The sequence below is a fragment of the Leptonychotes weddellii genome, chromosome 13 (genome assembly GCF_054177405.1).
Source record: "Leptonychotes weddellii isolate Sample4059 chromosome 13, ASM5417740v2, whole genome shotgun sequence".
In the NCBI taxonomy this organism is placed as follows: domain Eukaryota; kingdom Metazoa; phylum Chordata; class Mammalia; order Carnivora; family Phocidae; genus Leptonychotes; species Leptonychotes weddellii.
The window spans coordinates 69,002,267-69,025,947 of record NC_138381.1 but is presented as its reverse complement, the minus strand read 5'-3'; the positions used below and the strand labels follow the sequence as shown (position 1 = coordinate 69,025,947).

At 41.5% G+C, this 23,681-nt stretch overlaps 1 protein-coding gene across 2 annotated transcripts in view; it reads right to left on the bottom strand.

Annotated features, from left to right (window-relative positions):
• The window catches only part of TAOK3 (TAO kinase 3), a 182,652-nt gene that overhangs the window by 1,598 nt on the left and 157,373 nt on the right, over window positions 1-23,681 (bottom strand). For both annotated transcript variants that reach the window (XM_081802106.1, XM_081802107.1), the window contains exons 15-20: window positions 22,884-23,120; window positions 21,080-21,208; window positions 16,914-17,117; window positions 8,724-8,963; window positions 7,053-7,265; window positions 1,025-1,207 (exon numbers count right to left, since the gene is read on the bottom strand). In XM_081802106.1, the coding sequence (XP_081658232.1) occupies window positions 1,025-1,207; window positions 7,053-7,265; window positions 8,724-8,963; window positions 16,914-17,117; window positions 21,080-21,208; window positions 22,884-23,120 (1,206 nt within the window). The remainder of the gene's footprint in view (window positions 1-1,024; window positions 1,208-7,052; window positions 7,266-8,723; window positions 8,964-16,913; window positions 17,118-21,079; window positions 21,209-22,883; window positions 23,121-23,681) is intronic.

The following is a 23,681-nucleotide window of genomic DNA, read 5'->3' as shown; positions in this document are numbered from 1 at the left end:
AAACCAAGCAGCTGGGCTGATCTAGGTCAGTGTCCTGTCTCAGCAGGAGATGGCTCAGGGGAAGCTAAAAGACACTCAAGCACAATTAGATTGTGCTGCTTTCCCATAGAGAGGCAAATGCCCCCTGGGTCATTAGCAATTTAGTTCTAGAACAGGAGCTGTGAAAATAATCTCTTACATTGGTCTCAGGGAAGTACCAGAAGAAAGTACAAATAACTGATTAAGCAAATAAGTGCTTAACAGCTTTGAGATGCTTTATGAAATTTTTTTTTTTTTTTAAAGATTTTATTTATTTTTTTGACAGAGAGAGAGACACAGTCAGAGAGGGAACACAAGCAGGGGGAGTGGGAGAGGGAGAAGCAGGCTTCCCGCGGAGCAAGGAGCCCGATGCGGGACTCGATCCCAGGACCCCGGGATCATGACCTGAGCCGAAGGCAGATGCTTAACCGACTGAGCCACTCAGGTGCCCCGCTTTATGAAATTTTTTATACTTCATATTCTTCAGCAATATTTAAAGCAATGAATATTTCAATTCTGATAACATTTATTACGCATGGCAATATCAGCCTCTCCTCATTTTAATTTTTTTAAAGAGTGCTGCTGTTGATTTCTTTTGGTATAGAAATAGCTGAAAATATAAACCAAATCTGCATCTGGCTTCCTCATACCATTTAGCAGCCATGCTATCAGCTCATAGCACCTTTCACAAATGTCTTATCAGCTGCCCCATCACCCATGCCATTCTTCTGGCTGTGAAGGTGTAGGATTTCCTAGCAGAGTAATAGAAAGAGCTTAGACTGTGGGGTCAGATTTATGCGAGTAATTTAACCATTTGGAGTCTTAGTATCCTGCCTGTGGAATGGAGATTATGCCTACGTCTCAGGGGCAATAGGAGGATAAAAGCAGGTAATACGTAAACAGTGCCTAGTTTAGGTACACAGGCAGGGCTCCATAAATGGCGGTTCCCTAGGCCATGGTCCATCCTCCACCCAACTGTACGGGACCCAGAGTAACACTCTCATACCTTCTGCTCAAGATGTGCTCTGCGCAGAGACACCCTCTGCTCTAGCTTCTGGAGCTCACGTTCATGTTGTGCCTCTGTTTGCATCTTGATTTTGCTCTGGTAGGCATTGAGCAGCTCCATTTCCTGCTGGAGCTGTAGCCTCAAGGCCTGACACTCTGCTTCTTGAGCCTCATCTAGCCGTAACTGCGGGCAAAAAAGACACACACTGTAATTCACTCCTAGCTTACAGCACCTGGTGACTACTGGAAGAGGTTTCCTTGTTTGGATTGAAACAGGTTCCCTCAGAAAAACAGATGCCCTGGGTACATTCAGAGTTAGGAATCAAAAATAGTACGTTCTGCCCCTTGGGCTACAAAGTTCTACAAACACATTCTTAAAACATTCTTTCTTAAGAAAACGAAAACATTCTTTTCTTAAGAAAAACTGGTTTTCTTAAAACCACACTAGCAGGAGTCAGGAAGGCTACATGCTCCGGTGATTAAGCCTGTGGGTTTTGGAGGCAGACTCCTGAGCTTGAAATCTAGCTCCACAATTCACTCAGGTATGTCGCCTTGAGAAGTTACCCCTCCAAGTCTCATTTTTTTTCCTCTCAAGAAAATAACAGTAATAGTTCCTACTAAGATTGGTATGAGGATTAAATGAAAGAATTCATATGAAATCCTAGGCATAGTTCTAGATGCATACCAAGTGTTCAGTAAATAGTAGCTGTTACCATTATTTTGGGTTTGACTAACCATTTCCATATTTATATATCTTTAACCCTCAAACCACCACACATCTAGATATCCTTAGCTCTAAAAAAAAAAAGAGTCCAATCTCCATTACACTTAGGGACTATCCCACAGTACAGTTATGCTTCTAGCCAAGTAATGTTGGTCCCTATAGTTGGCTATACAAGTTATCCTGCTGGCCAGCCAATCTAAAACTCAAGTGGTTCAAAATTTCTTTCCCACAGAAGATAGCCTGGATGATCTTAAGGGGCATACTCTGGTTTGAAGCAGTAAAGTCCAGATTATAAAGCAGGCTGGTAGACTTCCCCTTTCTCCCTATGGCACCTGAACTTTGTATTACATACCACACTACTGATTCTGTATGAGGAATGGACCAAGCCAGCCACCTTTCAATGAGCGTAAGTGAAGGTTTGGGGCCATTAGTGGGTCTATGTTTTGTGGTTGATGATCCTCCTGTCCCAGGCTTGGTTTTGTCTAAATTTATCAGGCCCTCACTTCACCTGGGAACTAGGAGATTAGAATCCTTGAATTAGACAGTTCTGTCAATGCTGAGATTATCCACATGTTTCCATAGACACTTATTCTCCATTTTATGCTTCTTTCCCTAATCTGTACAATTTGTGACAATTAACAATATATCTCAATATCTTGATTAAGAAACATCTGGAAATGTTATTAGAATAGTTTTAGAAAGTTATCTGCACAGTGTATTCTTTAGTACTTTTGGAGAAATATATCATATGAACATGAAATAGATAACGTAATCTATTTCCAAAGCATTTCCTAGTAATTAATTCTACCCAGCTTTCACTAAAATCCACTGAAGAGGATACCTCTTTTCTCATTTCCCAATGAGAAATGGAGGGAGAAGAGACACAAGATAAAAGTCACTCCACAGCAGGAACAGCCTTACAGATAAATGCCAAAGGGTTTACTGGCTTCCAATAAGATTTATCAATTCCCTCTTGACATGGGAGTTTCCTTACCAATAAAGGGAATGAAAGTCTGTTCTTTTCTACTTGTGTTTGTTAATTGTTACGAGCCCTGATCAAATGGATAAGAGGCTCACCCTTATAGGCAGCTTAGTCCATTGAAACATCTCTTTCTTCTCTTATTTCTGGCATTCTATTATTAATGTCCATAACTATGTGATTTTGTATTAGCTCTGACTCTGTAAAAGTGCCAGTCTAGAAATCAGACAGGATATTCCAGTATCTGGTATTCATCACCCCAAAGTTGCACATATCAAATCCTTTAAAATGTTTTATAGAAGTGTAGGTAAATATCATGTCTGTTTCCTAAAGTGGATTAACATGAAAGGATGTGATGGCAGCCATATAATGTAGTATGGCTAGGCTTATGGGCTCCCCCCGAAATGGGGTCAAATCCCAGCTTCATCACTACTTAGCTAATTACTGCTATGTGAGCCCCTAAGCCAGGAGTTGGCACATTATGGCCCAAGGGTCAAATCTGGCTTGCTGCCTATTTTTGTCAATAAGGTTTTATTGGAACACGGACATGCTCATTCATTTACATACCTAGGGCTGCTTTTGTTTGACAATAGCAGAGTTGAGTAGTTGTGACAGCGACCCTGTGGTCCACAAAGCCTACGGTATTTACTACCTGCCCCTCTACAGAAACAGTTTGCCAAATCTTGCTCTAAGCAAGTAGCTTTACTTCAATAAACCTCAATTTCCTTGCAGGTAAGTTAGGGTTAAAACAGTAACTACTTCAAAGGTCAAAGGGGTTGCACAAGAATGAAATAACACTTAAAACATACCCAAAACAGTGGCTGGCACATGGAAAGGGTCACTAAAGGATAGTGGCATTTATCATACCTACTTTTATCTCCTCCCTGCCTCAGGAGAAAGGGTATTTCTCTCCTTTTATTCAAGGGCAATCCTGAACCTATATTCCTGATCCCATTCTGTCCACCTTACAGAACAGGCTTTCATTGAGCACTTGCTGTGTACCAGGAATTGTTGCAGATGCTGATGACACAAAGGTGAACAAGACAAAAATCCTATCAGCCTTGGTGTCCCTACCAACCCTCTCCCCTCTCCTTACCCTTAACATCTCCCTGCACTCCTCTTTCTCATCCTACCCCTTACTTACGTGGCAAGGGGTCTTTTATCCAACTCCCAGCAGCGTTTAATACCGTGGATTGCCCTTTCCTTCTTGAAATCTTTCTCTAATCTTCTGAGATACCATACCCTCTTGGTTTTTCCCTCCCTCCTCTCCTTTCCAGCTACTCCCTCCCTTCTTCCTCTAACTTCTCATCCTAAGGAATCTCTTCTATTCCCAAGGCTGCAATGACCCTCTATAATGAATGATTCCCACCTCTTCACCTCTATTTCAGACTTCTCTGCTGAGGCACAAGGCCAGCTTACCCAGTCTTCTAGAGACATCACCTGGATGATGCCCAGGCCCCTCAAGCTCAGCCTGACTATTAGCTTATCATCATTCCCTGCTCTCTTCCTCAGGCTGCTCCACTTCCTTCTTTACCGTATAGGTAAGGGGCACCATCATCTACCGTTTTGTTCAAACTAGAGTCAACCTTAACCTCTCATGCTCCACGTTTACTCTGTAACTAAATGCTTTCACTTCCACCTCCTGCCGATCTCTCAAATTTTGTGACTTTCTCCTTCATCCCATCTGCCCCCTTCTGGTCTAGCCGCCACTTGCTCCTGCCCAGGTAAAAGCAGCAACTTTATACATGATCTCCTGAGATCCATCTGACCACCTCCCAGGCCACTCTCCACCTGTCACTGGAGCGGTCATTCAAAAATGCAAATCTGATGTCGGTACCTCCCCCCACCCCCACACTTAATGCTCTTCAATGGCCTCCCACTGCTTTTAGGATCAAGAGCAAAATCCTTAAGAAAGCTTACAAGCCCCTCCATAATCTGGTCCCTGTTTAACCTTCCAGTCTTATTCTCATTTGGTCTCTGTCTCATTCTCTATATTCCAAACATAATGGACTCTGAGTTCGTCAGAAGTGCCACTATTTCCTCTGTCTTTACCAATGCAATTCCTTTGCCTAGAATTGCTCCCTACACCTCAGCTTAAATACTCATTGTTTCTGAGAGGCCTTTTCTGACTCTCCACACCAGCCTACTCTCCGGGATACACCCTGTTGGCACGCTGTACTTGCTCGGCCATTACACGGAGCAGACTTTTTCAGTGCCTTTCCTTACTTTTCCATAAATTCCATGAAGACACGATCAATGACTGTCTTATTCACCACAGTATCCCAGGGTGCCTGGGGCACAGTGGGGCACTCAATAAATACTTACTGGATGGATGAATGAATGAATGATTGAATGAATACATGGATTCCTACCCTCAACCTCATGTTTAAGAACATGTTTAAGCCTTTCTCAAAAAACAGAAGTCCTCCTTCAACTGTCTCTTCCTCTAGCTACAGTTCTTTCTCCTTTCCTTCGCTGACGAGCAGCTGGGAAAAGGAAGCACGTGTACACTTTCTACCTCACTTTCGTAGTATGCACTACAATGTCTTCCACTCTGACCAGTCCACTGATTGTCTGTAACAGTCATTGGACAAACCCACTGTGAGGTCCAACTGGTCTCTCTGCCACATTTGAAATGATCAGCTAGAAGCTTCTGTTCTGGCATCTGTGACATGCTCTCTCCAATTCCCCTTCCGCATTAATTATTCATCTCCTTTGGTCTGTTTCTCCTCCACCCTCAAATGGTGGTGTCCACAGCTCTGTCCTTAGTCCCCTTCCTAATAAAATCTCCTGTCCCTAGACGGTCTCAGGCATTCCCAACAGCTACAACTTCCCCCATCTAACATGGATGTCTAGCTATTTGTCTTGTGTCCTAACACTCTCTTGAACTATAGATTTCCATCTCTGTACCTCTCTACCTGTATACCCACATAGCTCAGGTAACATGTCTAAAACTTAGTCAATTATCTGCCAGGCATCCAAACTCATCCCTCCTTCAATTTTTTTTATCTTGGTAAAATGATGACCCATTCTACTGTTATCAAACCTACCTCCCAAATTGGTCACTGAGCTCTATCTCTTCTAACTCCTAAATATTTCTCAAATCCTTCTCCCTCCTCACCATCTCCAGGAGCATGTTCTCAGTTCAGGGTTCCATTATTTTTTTTCCTGGGGTATAATAGTTTCCTAACAGGTCTCTTTACCCACAGTTGCCACATTACTGCCAGTATCTTTCTAGACCACAAATCCAATCTTGTCACTTTCCTTTTTAAAATAGGCTTCAGCAGGTCCCCATTGTTCATAGAATGATGTCCAAACTCCTGACTTTTGAGGGTCTGATCCCCAACTATCCACCTGCTTCCCTTTATACTCCTGCCGTATCAACCACTCATTCCTCAAATGCACGGTCCTCTTTCAGACCTTGCGTCTTTGCATTTACTCTGTCCTCTGCTGGGAAAAATAACTTTTTCCTCTTCTGCCTATTTGACAAACTATTACTCCTTAAGACTCATCTCCTTGTGAAAGCTTCACTGAATCCCAGGTAAGTTCCCATCCCTGGGTTACCAAGACCTTTATGACCTCTCCATTTTGGGCTCCCAAAAATCCTCCTTGAAATTTGGACTCACACCAAAGTTCTTTTAGGCCCCAAATGCACACTTCACATATTCTGGACCTTTGCCCATGTAGGTCCCTTTCCATGGAGGCTGTTTACTTCAGTACATTCCTTCAAGCTTCTTGGCTCTTGCTGGGAAGCTTTCCCTAGACCAGATTAGATGTTCTTACTTATCCTCCCATAGCACCCCCCGCCACCGCACCTCCCACTTCAAAGCATTTATTATGCTTTTTTTTATTGCTTAGTTCTCTGACCTCCTTGCTTGACTAACAAAAAGTGTGAAGATGGGGATCAACTGTTGTCTCTCTAGCTTATTACTCTATCTCTGAGCCCAGCAGAGTGCTGAACACAGATGCTTAGTAAAAGTTTATTGAATGAATGTGTCTGTGTGTCTGACATTAGTTGCGCCATCTTTGATGAACGAAAACATGGTATTACATGCGGTATCTATCATATCTTGCCCTCAAAGTCCCTATGTGCCACGGGTCTGATTGAGCATGGTACTCCTTGAGTTCCATCTTATAAGACACACTCCAGCAAGTATCCACATTGGCTTGGCTTTATTCAGCGTCGTCACTTCCTCAGTTCTTTGGGCAGAAAAACACCAATATCCTAAATTTGTGCAAGAATCATCTTGGGAATAAAAGGCTTGATCTTGAATTTTCTTGATTCCCAAAGCTCTTGAAGCTGTGGCACCAAACCTAACCACTTACCGCTTGAGAGGCCATCATTTCATTTATACTCTGTTCATACTGCTCTGCCAAAATGGCAAGTTTTCTTGTCTGCTCATCTTTCAGTGTCTTTAAGATTGTTTTGTGCTCATTCTTTGGAGTAACTTCCAACTGGTGATTCTTGAGTGCTTTATACTGTTTGGTCTGTACTTTGCAAGTGTCCTGAAACTGTTTTTTAATTTGCATTTCCATGGCCTGTGTAGAAAAAGTGACAAAAGGAAAATAAAGACACATTAGTAAATACAGAAAGCCTTCCATTCTAATAGTACAATGCAGGGACTGGGACCAGTTGTCTTTTGGTGCAGTGACCCATATTACTAGTCAGTAATAATGAAAATAATACAGGCAAGAGTTAACTACCAATACTTTTGGCCTTATATTAAATGAAAAGAAGTAATTTTGACTCTACCAATGGATTTTAAAAAATGAATTATTACAAGAGGATCACAACTCTAAGCAGATTGTAGCATATTATGAAGCTTAGTTTGTTAAAGGTTGTTCATTATTTTAATGGCTTCCTAGTAAAAATCTTCAGTGTCTTCTACTTCTTACAGTTTTTCCCCCATTTTTTTTGGTCACCTCCCTCCCCCACCCGTGTTTCCAAGTGAGAAAGGGGATGGCAACATATAAGGTGGCTCTCACAGCTCTGTGTTTCCTTGACAAATCAACAAAGGAGAACATCTGGATAATACCTCACATCATAACCCATTTCCATTGGATTTCAGCACAAGTGGAAAGGGAAAAGTGATTTTAGATTTCTTCCCCCACGAAGAGGTTATACTTTCATGCAGAATATCAAATACGCATTTTGGCAAGGAGGAGGTAGGCTGTATTAAGTCCAAAAGGCACTCATCAGGTTGCCTCACAGTCACGTGTGCATTTCATGAATGCTTGGAGTTGTGATGACAGCGATCACTAATTAGACAGGTTAGGATATGGTTAGACAGGAACATGGCCAGTGTATTTGAGGCTGGCCTCCTATCAGTGTCAACAAGGACAACGACCCCTTGACATACGCAATGGCTTAGTCCATAGAGCTTGTGAATTAGCAGTCAGCTAAAATTATCTAGAGACAGTGAGGGCCAAAGGAATTGGCCAATCTCTAGTGCAGGGATAATAAATGTCTGGCACATGTAGATTCACTCCCGATTCCCATGCCCATGACAGATGTCACTAATAAATCATACTCTTTCCTACTAAGCTTGGATGTGGTTTAGTCTTTCTTGATATAGCAGCCCTCAAAGTAGTTACTACCAATAATCTGGCACAATAGATGAAATTTATCTGCCATATACCTGCTAGGTAACTTTCTAATTTCCTGGGATTAGAACTATGGGCTGCTGTTTGTCCATAAATTACAATTTTAAAGAGGGCAGGTCATGAAGGGGTCAGAGAAACTGCATGATGGACACAAAAATGGAGGTCATCCCGTACAATGGTTTTTCCAAAGTAACATCTGTTCAGGAGTTTGTTATATACAGACTATTGTTCTTCACTTCCAGAGATTCTGATTCAATAGGTGCGGGGCCTAGCAACTTGTAATTTTGAAGAGTTGCCCAGGCGAATCTGACAATCATCCAAATGCAGGAACTACTGATCCGGTCTAACTGTATCCTGGAGCACCAATTGGGGAACACTTCAATTTCCTCTTACCTTTAAGTTTTTTGGCTGTTGCCGAAGTTCCATGACATGCTTTCTGTGCAGTTCCCTTTCTCGCCTCTTATTGTACTCCAGCTGGTTTTCCAGTTCAGTCTGGTGCTGTAGACGGATCAGATCCATGCGTAGCTTCTGTAATGTGTGCAGCTGCCTGTACTCTAGCTCTCGGGTGGACTCGTCGTGCCGGATTAGCATGGCATGCTCCATCTCCTTCTGGGTCCTCTTTTTATTTAGTTCCTGCATTCAGGAACAAAAGACAAATGGAGAGAGATGACTGGAGGTGAACTGGAAGGAATGCACAACTAAGTGAAAGATGGCAAGGAATGGCACTACTAACTGTCTCTTAATTAAACCCATTAGTGCTTGGCAGCATGACTTAATGAGATCAGATTAACAATCCCTGGAGGTTTAGGTTCTGTTTGTGGGTCCATCACTTACAAGATGTGCAAGTACACTATCTGTAAAATGGGATTTTGCAGCCATCACAACTACACTATCTGTAAAATGGGATTAATTCTATCTGACCCCTTCTTACCTCATAGAGCTGCTGTGAACCCTACTTAGGTGAGGCCTTATGCACCGGCGTAAATAAAAATGTTTCTTCAGTTAAGCCAGGGGTTCTCAATATGGGCCTCATGTGAGGACCCTTTTCAAACACAAGATACCTGAATCCTACAACCTGAAGTTCTGATAACTGTCCCGGGGGCGGGGGGGGGGGGCAGGGATAACATCACTGTTTTTAAGAGTTCTTCAGGTGAATATAACATGTAGTCAGAGTTGAAAATCATTGACTTAAACTGGCATTGTCTGCAATGTTTTTGGTTTTCTGGGAAAAACCCTGTTTATGCATGTATTAGAAGTAGGCCAATTATCTGCTTTTTAAAATCTCAGAGTAAGGGCAGTCTAGGAAAAAGCAGATGAGATCTCTCCCCTTCCATTTTTTCCATTAGTCTGTTTGATCATTTCTAGATTGAATCATTCTGTTCTTTTCAGTTCTACTCATGTCTGTCTTTCTTTAAAGGGGAAAAGAAAAAAAACTAGAAAAAAAGTAGAGGTAGTTGGGTGAAATTTTTTCACTGGCCAGTTCAAGAATATTTCCTAAATCGCACCATATCCAATTTCTGAACCATGTGCTCTGGGTACATAAAAATGTTTACTCAGCCATGATTCTGTTCTGAACTTGCTAACACTCTGATAGGGAACTGTACTAGACATTTATTGAAGTACTATATGCTCAGCTCCCAGCTGACTGAATCAATCTATTTTCTCTCCTCGGAATTTGGAATTGGGATTCAGAGACAGTTAATCTCTATGTGAGGTTGGAACTGAGGGCATATAAAAACTACATATGTGGTAGCCATCCACTACTACATGGGCGGGCTGGGGATTAGAGAAAGCTGGGCTTCAGAACAAGAATGAAAAAGGGAGAAGACAGACATGCAGGGAATATGCTGATGCCCACGTTCAAAACTGGTTCTAAGCTCTCCTGTAGGTCTACCTGTATTACTGCTATTGGGTTTTGTGAAACATTCCTCTATTTCTGTAATAAATTCCCTGGTTTTGGCTTAAACTAGCCCAGATAAATTTCTGTAACATGTAAACAGAAGAACCTTAATTAGCACAAGGAAATAAGTTATATGTGTAAATTAAAAAAAAGAAAGAACAAGGTTGAAAGTGATAAGTGCTATAAAAGAGGTAAAAATTTATGCCGTAAGATTTCTGAAAAGGGTGGTATTACTACTAATTAAGAAGGTCAAGGAAAAGGGCACCAGGGTGGCTCAGTCTGTTAAGCATGTGCTTTTGGCTCAGGTCTTGATCTCAGGGTACTGGGATCAAGCCCCACTTTGGGCTCCCTGCTCAGTGAGGAGTCTGCTTCTCCCTCTGCCTCTGCCTCTATCCCCAGCTTGTGTTCTCTCTCTCTCTCAAATAAGTTAATAAAATCTTAAAACAACAACAACAGGGGGTCAAGGAAAGAAGAAAGCTTGTGAGCTGGACTTTCAGTGAGAATAAGAGGCCTCTCTTCTCTGATGACATCCACTACAGGAAAAAACGCTAGTCATTTACTTTTGGAGAAATATCAGTAACATCTGTATATTGGTGTTGTTGAGAATACCTTGCATACTTGAGCCTTCTCTCCATTTGAAGAGAAGTCCTTTAAACAGCACAGCATCTGTTATTGGAGCAAGTCACTAACCATTCATTCATTCATTCAACAAATACTTGTTGCGCACTTCCTATGTGTCAGGCACCGTTGTAGGCACTAGGGATAGAGCCATGAACCAGTACATCCCCTCACGGAGCTTATTTTCTTTTTCTTTTTTAAAAATTTTATTTATTTATTTGACAGAGAGGGAACACAAGCAGGGGAAGCTGGAGAGGGAGAAGCAGGCTCCCTGCTGAGCAGGGAGCCCGATGTGGGGCTCGGTCCCAGGACCCTGGGATCGTGACCTGAGCCGAAGGCAGACGCTTAACGACTGAGCCACCCAGGTGCCCCTTCTAGTGGGGAAATATCCAAAGTATATATGCAATTTAGATTTAAGGAGACAAGATCATCTCCTAGAGCACCTTCCCCCACCCTCTCTTGCATTTTGCTTTCCCTTGTTTTACTTTTCCTCTACCTTGACCGTCTAATGTCTTCTTTTAAAAGTCACTAACTGGCCCCTAGGTGGCACCAAAGGATGGTGAGGCCTTCTCCGAGACTAAAGCCATTCTAGGCCAATGACCAAGAGAAAAGCCCCAATGGAAAGCTTTTAAATAGGTAAAGGGCCTGTTTCTAGATTACTGTATCATTTTTAACCTTTGAGTACCAGGTCTCCCAATATTGGGCATTTATTCATTACATACTTTCCTAAACTGAGAAGTCCAAAATTAGTCTGGGCTGCCCAGAGCCCTGAAACTTATGAGGAAAAAAATAAAAGACACAAAGCAAGCAACACTCTCAAAAGAAGTCAAATACTTTCCTTTATGTTTAATGGGATGCTTCAGGATGCTGTCCACAGAACACCTGCATCAGAATTACCTGGCTACAAGTGATTGGTCATAATAATATGCCACCCAGCTAATTCTGATACATACTAAAGTTTGAGAATCAATAGAAAAATATTCAGGGTGTGAGTCAGTCGTGTATGATGTTGGACAAATCTTTTAATATACATTTTAGTTTTTTCAGGTGTAAAGTGAGGATAACAGTACCTACTCCATGGACTACCATTCTTGTGAAGAATGAGGTGAAAGGCCAGGAGACAATGCTTCAGAACATATCAACATATCATTATTATTCTTCTGCATTCAGAAGTGAACATCTGGCATATAATATCTTGAATCTAGTTTTTCATAAATGATTAAAAAAGTGAGAGAAACAGGATAATGAAATTGTTTTTCTGTTACAATTGTAAATTGTTCCCTTTATCTTTAATTCATACATCTCAGTTGCTGTGGTTAAGTTGATAAGCTGCCTATATTTTTATTATTATTATTATTAGACTCCCTATGAGCCTATTGCTGTGCCTACATAAATATGTGTAATGTGCTTTCAGTTTTTATTTATTTTTATTTTTTAAAGATTTTATTTATTTATTTGACGGGGGGGGAGAGAGAGAGCACACAAGCAGGGGGCACAGCAGAGGGAGAGAGAGAAGCAGGCTCCCCGCTAAGCAAGGAGCCCGATGAGGGACTCGATCCCAGGACCCCGGGATCATGACCTGAGCCGAAGGCAGACGCTTAGCTGACTGAGCCACCCGGGCGCCTCTGCTTTCAGTTTTTAAAAGTGATTTCTTAATATCTCCCTCAGTCCCACTTGCAGCCCTATGAGGTGGTCACATTGCAAGGACTTACCCCTTTTCCATAGGATGGTAAGATGTTTGGGAATTGAGAGACTAACCTAAGATCATACAACTTCTGTAAAGCAGAACTGAGTCTAAAACTCAGGTTTGGGAGTTTTCAACAGTTTCCATTGAAAGATGTCCCAACGAATGGTTTATATTTTCCTGTTTTATGCCTTTTTTTCAGCCTGTAACACAATATGCTGAAGAATCCCTCTGCTCTGGCGAGGTACGGCGCAGTGCTGCTCCATCTGTACAAGCTGTGGGCACGATGTGCTGTGCACCTTCACGCACACCTTCAGCTTAGACCAATTCATAAAACGAGCTGAGCAAAACCCAAAGGGGCCATAATGCTATAGGTGCTTTTGCTCACCAGCGCACTCCACGTCTATATGCCCTGGAGGCAGGAGAAGATGATGGCCATGTGGGCCCCCTTTCCCTCAGCTCACATCACACATTGTGCACAGCTCCCCAAAGCTGAGAGGCAGCTTAGTGTCAAAACCTATGTACTTGGGCGCCTGGGTGGCTCAGTTGGTTAAGTGACTGCCTTCGGCTCAGGTCATGATCCTGGAGTCCCGGGATCGAGTCCAGCATCGGGCTCCCTGCTCAGTGGGGAGTCTGCTTCTCCCTCTGACCCTCTTCCCTCTCATGCTCTCTGTCTCTCATTCTCTCTCTCACAAATAAATAAAATCTTAAAAACAACAACAACAACCTATGTACTTGTCATATGCTGCAGACCCTGAACACATGACTATACTTTATAGGACTCTACCTCCCAAGTAAAATCCAGGATGTGTCCCGTGATCAACCCTTCCCAATCACAACCCAAGTGCTGCTGACTTTAAAAGCAGTTGATTTCGCTGAAGTAAAAAACTGTGTCCTCATGCCCAGTGAGGCTGAGTCAGAACTAGAACTCAAACTTTTAAATGGAGATGTCGTTAGCCTATGACATTTTACGCTTTCTTAGTTTCAGTTCTTGGTTTCATAACTGGTTAGAAAATAGCCAGCATCTGTGTGCAGTGATGATAGAGGAAGAGGCTCAACCCAGTCTATGGTGAGCCTTCTCAATGTTTTCATTAACTAAAAGGATTGCTCATACTCAGTTTTGGCAAAGACACAGAAAAACAGGTGCTCTTTGTTGGTGGGAGTATAAACCCCAAGAGGGCAATTTGGCAATATCTATTAAAAATTTACAGGTACACACTGTGACCCAAAAATTCCACTTCTGAGCATACGTCCTCAAAATATTTGTATCTGTGTAAAAAGATCTGCGTACAAAGATGCTCTCCGTGCCACTGTTAGTAATACTGTAAAACATTAACAAAATAACCACTGAGAAGTACTTCATTAAATAAATAATTTTACAGCCACACACACAAAATTCACTGTTAATGGTTAAAAAGAACCAGACAGAGCTGTATGTCCTGGATGGTGAATGAGAAAAAGAGAAGAGTTACAAAACAGTATAGTGGACGTTTTTGTAGGTTCAGTATCCATTTCCCCTTCTTTTGTTAACAGGCTCCTCTTTTGCTTGAAAAACTCCTCCACCCTATCTGTAATCAGAGAGTACTGAGTAAGGGAGCAAGCGCATTGCCCAATAAAGGTCTCGTTCCCCTAGGAATTTGAATCTCAAGCAGAAATGATACAAAGATTAAACGTGGTGGGAGGAAATACATCCGAATGGCAATGCTGAGGAATGTCCATTAGCTCTTGCTCTCTAGGTCACAGAATTTGCTTTTCCAGTTTGGGTCTTCATCTTCTCCAGCTTGGTTCTTCAGCTCTGTCATCTACCCCTAGCCTTCCAATAAATTCCTTTCCATTCTTGGGCGGCCAGTGTTTGTTCTGATGGCTTGCAAATTAAATAAACCCACTGATACAAATGTAATCTTATTTTTGTAAAGTTAAAGTTACATATAAACTGAATGTATGTCTACATATATAGAAGGAAAAAGAAATCTGGAAATCTGGATGCCAAATTAATGGCAGTCAGGGTAGAGACTGGGTGGAATGGGATTATCAAGAACTTTCACTACTCAACTATATATTTTTCTGTGTTTGTCTTTAATGTTCTCATAAATAAAAACAAAAAACTTAGACTCTTCAGGAAAATACCCATGTAAGTGTTGGTTAGAACCTGACACTAATGAAGTAAAAAATATAGTTTCTATCACTTTTGGGGAATAATTGTCTTCCACAGTTTTTATTGGCGTAAGTGTTCCCTTAGCCTTAGACTTCTTCCAAATATGTGCTATCAGAATAACAATAATAATTGCCAGATGAAAACAATCCCAAATATCTTATATCCAAATGGCTTCTGGACTTCTTCATTTGGACTTTTTTGCCTTCTAACAAACAACAACAGTCTAGTACAGAATTAATCCGTTTCTTACCGACACCTCTGTCTAAGCTTCTCTGTTTCTGCACAAATCTACATGTAACCAAGTCTTGAACACCAGAAATAACTTTGATTCTACCCTCGTCTTTTCTCTCATATTCTATGGTATGCCAAGTCCTGTTTATTTTATATTCAAAATGTTTCCAGTTTACCTCTGACAGCTGTCACCACCATCTTTGTCTGTACCCTATTTCCTACCACCTGATTACTTTGCTTCTAGTTTCTTCCCCAAACCAATGTTTCTCAACCTTTTTCTCTTTTTGCCCCATTTTATTTATTTATTTATTTATTTATTTATTTATTTATTTATTTATTTTCCTCAGAAGCCTTTCTAGACTTCCCCCTCCCCTGATCAACCACATCCATGAAATGTGAATACCACAGATACACTGTATATCCGTTTATGTACTGTGGCCCTTGAGGGGCCTGAGCCTTTGTAATGTCTAAGACCCCTCCCTGGAAAGAACCCATTTTCACTCCCCTAGGGGCAGTATCGCCCCCACTGAGAATGCATGCTCGAATCAATCTATGCATCACCACCAACCAAACTGGGCTAATCTCTCTAAAGTAAAATTTTAGCCATATCACTTACTGCCTGGCTCAAAAATAAACGTTCAGCAGTTTCTCCCTCTTCCAATGAGATGCCACACCACAGATAAAGGGCCTGAGCCTGGCTCATTACACGTGTTTGATAAATTTTAGTCTTCTTCATTCCTTCTCCTTCCCAGTTGAATACTGCTCTCCAAAGAGCTTATACTGTACCAGGGCACATTCCCATTAAATGTGTCTTTAGTGCTTGTTTCCCTCGTGCAGGCGCACACTGGGCTTTTTGCAAACTTTGATATTTTTACCAATGTGCTAGCTCATTTATGAGGGTTTCTCTGATTACTCCAGGTCACAATGTTTTCCTACTGAATTTTGTATCTGCAACTGAGTCACATTCTGTGCTCCTCATCTCAGTGCATGATGTCTTATTCATCCAATTTCCCAAATTAGAAACTTTGAAGTCATTTTGAACTCCTCTCTCATCTGAAATTCTGATGTCATTTGGTTGGAATTATCGTCAGTTCTGCTTCAGATCTGATCTCTCCCCATTGCCTCTTCCAGGTTGAACTAGAGAAAGAATGTCCTAGCTGACCTTACTGTACTTAGCTGCTTGCTGCTGTAGCCTCCCTTCACAATGATCCACTACTTCTTTCAAAGAAAACTCTCTTCGACCCCCTGCTTAAAAACCTCCTATAGCCATTGAAATTGCCTTCAGGCTAAAATTGAAATAACACGCCTTAACAAAAAAGGTCCTCCGCATTCTGTTTCTAATTACCCTTTTCCTGATATTCCACTTTGTACACCCCAAACACTCAACTTCTCATTAGTCACTGAGTCCTCCAAGCCCTTTCATGACTACATGCCCAAGACACTTTATTTATATATCTATCTACCTGACATGTTACACTGTAACTAGTCTGTTACATGTCTGTTTCTCCTCTTAGACTTAGGGCTGTTTGAAGGCAGGAAGGATAGACCCTCCCTAGCCCTCACATCTCCAGCACAGCGCCTGGCACTAAGGGGGCCCTGGACGAATGAATGACTTAATTGTGGAGCATCACTTTATTACTTAGTGTTTCATATGGAGCCACAAAACCCCAAGTGTCTGCCAAGTAGGCTGACAGCAGAAATTCTCTATTCTACATCTTTTGATTCTCAACTGCATAATAAGGCTTATAATAGGTACTCAATAAAAGTCTATTACATTTATTTGGAAAATGTTGATTCCTTATTCTGTAAATGGGTTTTCTCTTTCTTCTCAGTGGTAAATTCGTTTCTTGGCTACTTTTGTACACCTACTTTGTGTCAGGCACTGCACTAAAGACCATAAAGGTTAAGGATAGAAGAATGGACAGAACAGTCATGATCCTCACAAAGCTTCTTGTCCCATAAGTCAGTGATGATAGTTATGAACAAAATAAATACCTCCCGAATGTTCTGCTGCTCCACCTCGTGCCGCTTGATCATTATTTTCCGCTTGAAGAAACGACAGTTTTTGTCGTAGTACAGTCTCTGCTGGGTGAGAAGGTGGGCTTCCTCTTCAGCCTGTGTGTGCTGCAAGTTCTCTTTATGCTTGGATATCCGCTCTTGCTTTTCTTTCTTGGGTGTGCTATGGTCCTCATTCATCTCCTTCACAAAACCAAAACAAAACAAAAAACAACATGCTGGTGTCATCAAGTAAAAGGAACTAATAGCTTATTGCAATGGTAGATTAAATTATTTGGAGAGCAACTGAGAATGTAGAGACAAAGACTTGCTGCTGCATATCCCTGCCCCGCAACTTTTGTTTATTGATTGACTGAGTAATAAGCGATAGGGAGGCTTGTTAGTTTCCACGTCTCTGGCTTCTCCCCTTGGAAATAATTGGTTCACTCATTCAATCAACACACACTTACTGAATTCTTATCATGTGACAGGTACTGTGCAAGGCACAAGGATACAGTGGTCAGCAAAAGAACGTGATAACCACCATCATGGGGTTTCACAGTCTAGAAGCAATAGTTAATCAAAGAACTGCAGAAACAAACTGAAAATTACTGTGATAGTTTCTGTAAAGGTGAAGTACTTAGTTCCACAAGGATGTTTAAAAGAACATATTTGATCTTGGTAACAACTAAGCTGAAATTGGAAAAACCTGTAGGAGCTAACCAGTGAGAAAAGGGAGGGGAGAATACTCTGGGTAGAGGAAACAGAGTGTGTTAAACTCTTCAGGTGGGTTAATTGAAACATGGTGCGATCGAGGAACAGCGAGCAGGCCAGGGGTTTGTTTGGTGCAGTGTGACATGAGATGAGGCAGGACCATCAGAGGCCTTACAGGCCAGGTTAAGGACATTGATCTGTAGCACAGGAGACAAGGATTTTATACATGTGGGGGTGACACAATGAGATGCATCTCAAAAAGATGACTCTTGTTGCTTCGTGGAAAACAGAGTGAAGGAGACAAGACCGCGAGAAGTGGACAGATTTCACAGACAGGCGGTAACTCTGCAAATGGCACTAGTTCGAATATCAGGAAACAATTCTTTATTTGCTATTAGAGGGTAAATGAACCACCTATATTTCCAAAAGGACAAAATTCATAATTATTACAGACTATATGGGTAAAGAGAAGAAAGCAGAGACTCAGAACACTTAAGATGATGTTACTTTATGGAGAAAGTAAGACCCTTTTTAGAGAAAGTACAGTGTACTCTCTTTTGTTCATACTGACAAGCTTGACCTATAATATTTGGTTAACTACTCAGTGAAAATCTCCTTTAAATTCTAACACCTATTGTACTTTAATGTTTTGTGATGTGGCCATCACTCACTATTTATTTTTGCACTTAGCCAAGAAGTCCTTGTAAATCAACTTTCAACTTTCCTGTTCCAGTGAAGTCTTAAGAGAAATATCAGAATCAACAAGAGAGAAAGCTGTTTCGAGCATGGAGTAAGCTGGGATCACAACAGGAAGGCTGGGTGACTAATTTCTTGATGCCATGACTTCACTATTAGGCTTGGCATTAACCACTACATTGCACACCCAAGTTCAAATGTGACCATATAAACTCACCCCAAAATCAAGAATGAATTATTTCTGGACCATCCATCATCCTGTTTTGCCCACATCCCTGTTGTCTATCAAATAATGGGGATAATGGAGATTGTTTTGTTACCCCAAGGGCAATACCTTTAAATATATCAATATCTAAATATACACGCCACCTTAAATAGTCAGAACTAAGCTTTACTTCATAAGGAGTAGTATTAGCTTTGCATAGAAAGGCTTACTGAGGCTATCTCAAACTGAGTTTAGGCTTGTTTTTCCTCATGAGCATGTTGAGAGACTTGTAAGTTTAGGCCTGTGGTTTCCTGCACTCATAAATCTGAGTACCAAAAATGCCTGAGGACTGAGTGGGTATTCTCGAATGCTGTTCTGTGAGAGAATCTTCTACAGGTTGAGTTCATGCAATCTCCAAATACCTTGGTGTTAGAAAAGGTCAAAATGGTGGCTGCAGTCACAAAGTGTGGCCTACAGAGCATGAGTAAACACAAGGGGTTAGAAATAAGAATATGAGTGCAATTGGGAACATTTCAAAATTTCTCATTGAAAAATCAATGTTATCTCTGTGATCCAGCAATATCTTTCTATTATGACATAACAATGAGGTCCCAGCAATAACTCAGAGAAAATGGATAGAACACTAAACTTCTTATTTGGGCTATTTCGCCCTACAGCCTGGTTTTCTAGACCTTATAGTGTCAGAGATTTTTCCCATTTAGGCAGTGTGGATTAAATACAAATTTCTGTCAGTCCCAGCAATCACCAGTGGCTCATCTGGGCAGGACTAAAAATCCTGAGGCTCACCCCAACCCACTTGCTTTCACTTCCTAATTAAAAAAGAACTGGAGAGGAACCTTGATAAGTTCCATATTGTTAACTTAGAATATGAGCTCAAATAAATGATTTCACATACTGAAACCATGCCCATATTGAATTTTATTAAACCTTAATACACCAGTAGTCTAGAAATAAGAAATCCTAAGTCTTATGAGGAGGAAAGTCTAGGGAACTGTAGGCAATTCACCTGTAAGCACGGGTGGGAGAAGTGAAGAAATCTGAGCTTTCAGATCAAATTGCAGTTCATTAGGAGGACTCTCCATGTCTACTAGTGGCCTTCAACCAAACTTCTAAGAATCAATCATTCATTTATCAGAGAGTCACATGTACCAGGCACAGGGATACAGTCATTGGCAGAAAAAAAAAAGACATGGTCTCTGCCCTTATCACTTACTGGCTAGTAGGATAGGTAACTCAAAATAACTTAAAAAAAAAGAAAAGGATAATTGAAAACTAGTGTTATGAAACCAGAGGCACCTGTTTTGGTTAAGGAAGTCAGGAAAGGCTTCCCTTGGGAAATGATGTTTAAGGTTTTTTTGTTGTTGTTGTTTTGTTTTTTTTAAGTAGGCTCCATTCCCAATGTAGGGCTTGAACTCATGACTCTGGGATCAAGAGTCACACGCTCTACCGATGGAGCCAGCCAGGCAGCCCAAGTTAAGGTATTAATAAACAATCCTAAGTTTTACAAGGAGGGGGAGTAACAATTAACAGCAGAGGGAGAGACTGGGGGTCGGGGGCGGGGAGAGCATCCTGGTAGAAGAAACAGTAGGAAGAAACAGTCTTCTCCAAAGACCTTGGAGAAAAGTGGAATTTGATATATTTGAAGAACCAAACAGTGACCACTGTGGCAGAAGCAGCAGAGTCAGGGGTGGGGTAAGCAGGTGGGGGAACAGTGGTGTGAGGTGAGACTAAAGGAGAGGCTGACAGTAGGTCACTTAGGGACTTCTAGTATTTTGATCTCTCCTAAGAGCAATGGGAAGCCAATGAATGTTAAAATCATGAGGTGATATGCTGAGACTTATGTTTATTTGTTTTTTTAAAGATTTATTTATTTTTGAGAGAGAGAGCTCAGGGAGAGGGGCAGAGGAAGTCTGAGAGAATCCTCAAGCAGACTATCTGCTGAGCACAGAGCCTGACGTGGGGCTCGATCCCAGGACCCTGAGATCATGACCCAAGCTGAAACCAAGAGCTGGACGCCCAACTGACTGAGCCGCCCAGATGCTCTGAGACTTATGGTTTGGAAAGATCACTCTGGCTGAAGTCGCTGAAGAATAAACTGGAAGTAGGCAAAAATGGTTTAGAGTTAAATCAATGGTTCCTAAAATCTGATGCCTGATTCAGCAGCATCGGCATCACTTGGGAACTTGTTAGAAATGCAAATTTCAAATTCCACCCAGACCCACTGAATCAGAAAATCAGAAAATCTAACTCTAGTGAGTTAGCAATCCATTTTAATAAGCACTTCAGGTGATACAAAGTTTGAGAATCAGTGGTTTAGACTACTGATTACAAAGTAAGATTAATCAATTTTAAGTTCCAACCTCTTTTTTTTAAGATTTCATTTTTAAGTAATCCCTACACCCAACATGGGGCTCGAACTTATAACCCAAGATCAAAAATTGCATGCTGCACCAACTGAGCCAGTCAGGCGCCCTGTAAGTTCTAACCATTCGAATGGCAACTTAGTGATGACAAATATTGGTACTCTTACCTCTTTTATTTTTTCCTTACAAATCTTATACTGCTTCTTCTGACTTTCTAAGAAAGTTGTCAAATCTTTCTTCTGCTGGGCCAAGATCTGTTGCTGGAACTTCTTTTCATCTGCTGCAGCTACCTTTGCCTGAAAAAATGACATACAATCTAGGATAAATTGTTCTTCACACAGAATTCAGCTATCTATATCCTCCAATGCATGAAAAGAGTCCATAAGTGCTGAATAATGTAGTGTTTTTTGAACAAATAATTAATAAAAAACAAAATAAGCAAACACCTGTTCTGATTCTCTTGTATCTTAAAAAAATTTAAAATTTTTACCATTGAAAAATACTTTCCCAATTATGGGAAAAATATGGAGGCAAGCCATCACGTGTTTTATTGAACACACAAAAAATGCATGGGATGAAAAGTGAACTAAGGATTCTAATAAAGGACTTTTTTCATATTGTTGGTAGCCCACAGATTAAATTACAAAAATGGATAAATAACCACGAGTGGCCAGTTTTATTCCCAGAATCTCACTCTAAATGGTTAATAACATTTTGTTTTCTTAGGCACCTGCTACAGTCACAACAGTCAGACACTGGGACATTTTTGGGTCTCCCAAATGGATAGAACACAGACCAAAAAAAAGATAACCCAATAAACACTGGCTCCTGCAAGTGACCAAATCTAAGTTTCTGGGGACCATTAGATGCAACACATATGCAAGATGAGGTGCTTCGGAGACAGAATCTATGCTTCATGGTTCTCTTTATGAATCTTTTCACCTTTAGCATCCATTTTCAATACTTTTTCCATTTTGAACAATTCTCTCTACATATTTATCAAATCAGATCCTCAAGAAAGTATCTGACTGGTTTCTTTAATCAATATCATCCCTGTTTGGGCAGACGTTTTCATGCCAGGCTGCCTCACAGCTTGATGGCTGTTGGGGGAATGCTTCATCTGCAGTTCTGATGTTTCCTTCCACGTGGAGAGAGAGCTTAATTACCGAAACACTCCTGGCACTCTGTCCCCAGTCACCCCAGCCCCAGGGAGCACACGTTCACCCCTGCTTTCCCACACTATGTAAGTCTTACATGGCGGGGGGGGGGTTGGGGGGGTGGGGGGATGGCAGGAAAGGCGACTGGTTTAGCACTGCCAAAGCCTAGATAGGCAAGTCTGTTCAGTTTTGTACATATTATTAGCGCATTTCCCTTCAGACATGAATTACTTCTCCCATCTAACACTTATCAGTAATAAAGGTAATATTTTGACTCACTGTCTGCCTCAGCCTCTCCTGTTTAGAACCTAGATGGGGAAGAGAGATGTCTCCTAGAAGATCCAAGCAACAGCCAGATTAATTACTCGCTGCCGCTGGTCAGGTGCCCATTCCTAGTCCAATCATTGTAGACAGGGACTATCACCACTGAAAGAGACTATTTGTAGAGCAGTTTTCTTTTGAAGAGGACTGTGGGTGTGGCAGGCACGGTAACAGGTCTGAACTGTGCAAGTTTCCACAGGATAGAAGCATCTTGTTTCTTTTTATTTGCGCCCAGACCCCCTCAAGGGACTGGCTCTTAGAACATATTTGAATAGACAAGAATGTAATATACACCTGCAGTAACTATTTTAACTTTTAATGGCAATTTTAAGTAGCCCCATAAAACCTAGCCCCTCTCAACTACCACCACCAAAGCAACATTGTTCCTCTGTCACCAAAAAGCACAGCACTCCTGTCTTTTGCTCACGTGATGCCACTGACTGAAACAGGCCTGGCTTGGTTACAGCACAAAGGCATGTGTATGCACACTGACCTCCTTCTCTATGATAGCCACTTGCTTCTTGGCCAGCTTCTCCAGCTCGATGGACGAGTTGTTGGCATGCGTCTCCACCTCCTTCTGTAGCTTGAGGCGGTGCTCGTCCATCTCAGCCTTCAGCTTGTTCTCCAGGGCGATCAGCTGCTTCTGGTGCTGGCGCCGCATCCGCTTATAACCTGACATCTGTTCCCGCAACTCGTTCTCCTGCTCATGCTCATGGATCTGTCGTGTAACCTGATTGGGGTTGGGGAACAGAACTCAGGTAACCAGATTCAGGGAAGACAAACTTTCAGGGAAAGTAGAGGAGCCCTCTGGCATAATTCTATCACTGCCACCATCAATTTACCTACTATTTGCTGAATGCTCACCTGTACCAGGCACTGTGCTGGGTGCTCTTTATATTCTTTAGCTCTAGTCCTAAAAACCATCTCATTCACTCATTCATTTTACTCATTAATGAGGTAGGTGTTACCACCCCCATTTTATAGATGAAGAAATTGAGACTTGAGGGAATTAATTTATTCATTCAGCCAAATTATATTTACTTATTTTTGACATATCATTGTATCTACAGTCCAGGTCACATAGCTAATAAGAGGTAGAGCTGGGATTCAGACCCATTTCTGTCTGGTTCCAGAGCCATGCTATCTATCTCCACTACACCAGGATTTCTCAACGTCAACACTATTGACAATGAGCCAGAAAATTCTTTGTTTTGGGGGACTATCCTTGCATTGCAGGATATTTAGCAGCATCCCTGGCCTACCCACTAGATGCCAGTACACCTCCTAAGTC